Raw genomic sequence first — 1,650 nt, forward strand, 5'->3', positions numbered from 1 at the left:
ATGGGGCATCTATGGGGTGTCCATTGAGCATCCATGGGGCATCTGTGGGGCGTCCATTGGGCATCCATCAAGCATCGATGCGGTGTCCATTGGGCATCCATGGGGCATCCATGGGGTGTCCAAGAAGCATCCATGGGGCATCCATGGGGCATCTATGGGGCATCCATCAAGCATCCATGGGGCATCTATGGGGCACGGAAGAAGGACCCATGGCGCAACCAAGGAACATCCAAGGGGCATCCAAGGAGGAGCCAAGGAGCAGCCATGGGGCATCCAAGAAGCATCCATGGGGCATCTATGGGGTGTCCAAGAAGCAACCATGGGGCATCTATGGGGTGTCCATTGGGCATCCATGGGGCATCTATGGGGTGTCCATTGGGCATCCATGGGGCATCTATGGGGCACGGAAGAAGGACCCATGGGGCAACCAAGGAACATCCAAGGGGCATCCAAGGAGCAGCCATGGAGCAGCCATGGGGCAACCAAGGAGCAGCCATGGGGCATCTATGGGGCACCCAAGCAGCATCCGTGGGGCATCTATGGGGCACCTATGGGGCAGCCGTGGGGCGCCCCGCTCACACCGACGTGGTGCAGTGGCGGGTGACGGGCGAGGCGGGCAGCCCCTGCTTCTGGCTGCAGCGCTCCAAGGAGCTGGAAGAGCGCAGGGGCACGGCGCGCCGCCCGGGGGGCTGAGCCCCACGGCGCGCCCCACAGCAACACAGCAGGCGGCGGAACTCCCGGCGCATCTCCTTGCTGCGTAACGTGTAGATGATGGGGTTGGCGGCCGAGTTGAGCGTGGCGAAAGCGAAGAAGTAGTTGGCCCGGTAGAGGACGCGGCAGGAGCGCAGAGGGCACGAAGCGTCCAGCAGGAGGATGACGAAGGCGGGCAGCCAGCAGACGATGAAGGCTCCCAGGACGATGGTGACGGTTTTGAGAAGCGCCAAGGTCTGGGTGCCGGCGATGTCGGCGTGGCTGGAGCGGACGATGCAGTAGATGCGGCCGTAGAGGCCGCCGATGGCCAGGAGGATGAGGGTGAAGATGGTGACGACGAAGAGGACGTAGCGTTTGGAGTAGAGGGGCAGGACGGTGGAGCAGTCGCGCAGGTCGCTGATGCAGTTCCAGCCCATGATGGGGAGGCTGCCGACGGCGGCGGCCACCAGCCAGCAGGCTCCGATCAGCAGCACCATGCGGCAGCTCTTGCCGCCTCCGTACACCTTGAGGCGGGTGACGGCCACGTGGCGTTCGATGGCGATGGCCAAGAGGCTGAAAACCGAGGCGGCCAACGTGGCGAATGCCGTCCCCTCCCGGACGAACCATTGAACCGGGGTCAGGCGGAAAGTGGTGGCACCCGAGAGCAGAGTGTTGGCCATGAAGGCCGAGCCGGCCAGCAGGTCCGAAAAAGCCAGGTTGCCGATGAAGATGTACATGGCCGAGTGCAGCTTGGGGTTGCGGCAGACGGAGACGAGCACCAGGAGGTTCTCCAGGACGATGAAGCAGCAGACGGCGACGATGAGGAAGGAGACGGCGCCGTGCGAGGCGGCCGACGAGGCGTCGGGGCCCTCCTTGGTGTAGTTGTAGTGCTCGCGGATCTTGGCCGTGTTGAAGTATTCCTTGTAGATGCTGCCCATGGCGGGCGGGAGGAGGGGGAGG

General features: G+C 63.9%; 1 protein-coding gene across 1 annotated transcript; it reads right to left on the reverse strand.

Moving 5' to 3' along the window:
* Window positions 1-6: 6 nt before the first annotated feature.
* On the reverse strand, window positions 7-1,644 carry S1PR2 (sphingosine-1-phosphate receptor 2). The gene has a single exon (XM_021383806.1). The coding sequence runs from the start codon at window positions 1,626-1,628 to the stop codon at window positions 576-578; it is 1,053 nt and encodes a 350-aa protein (XP_021239481.1). The 5' UTR covers window positions 1,629-1,644; the 3' UTR covers window positions 7-575.
* Between the last annotated feature and the right edge of the window lie 6 nt (window positions 1,645-1,650).

The sequence above is a fragment of the Numida meleagris genome, unplaced genomic scaffold, assembly GCF_002078875.1.
Source record: "Numida meleagris isolate 19003 breed g44 Domestic line unplaced genomic scaffold, NumMel1.0 unplaced_Scaffold561, whole genome shotgun sequence".
Taxonomy (NCBI): Eukaryota; Metazoa; Chordata; class Aves; order Galliformes; family Numididae; genus Numida; species Numida meleagris.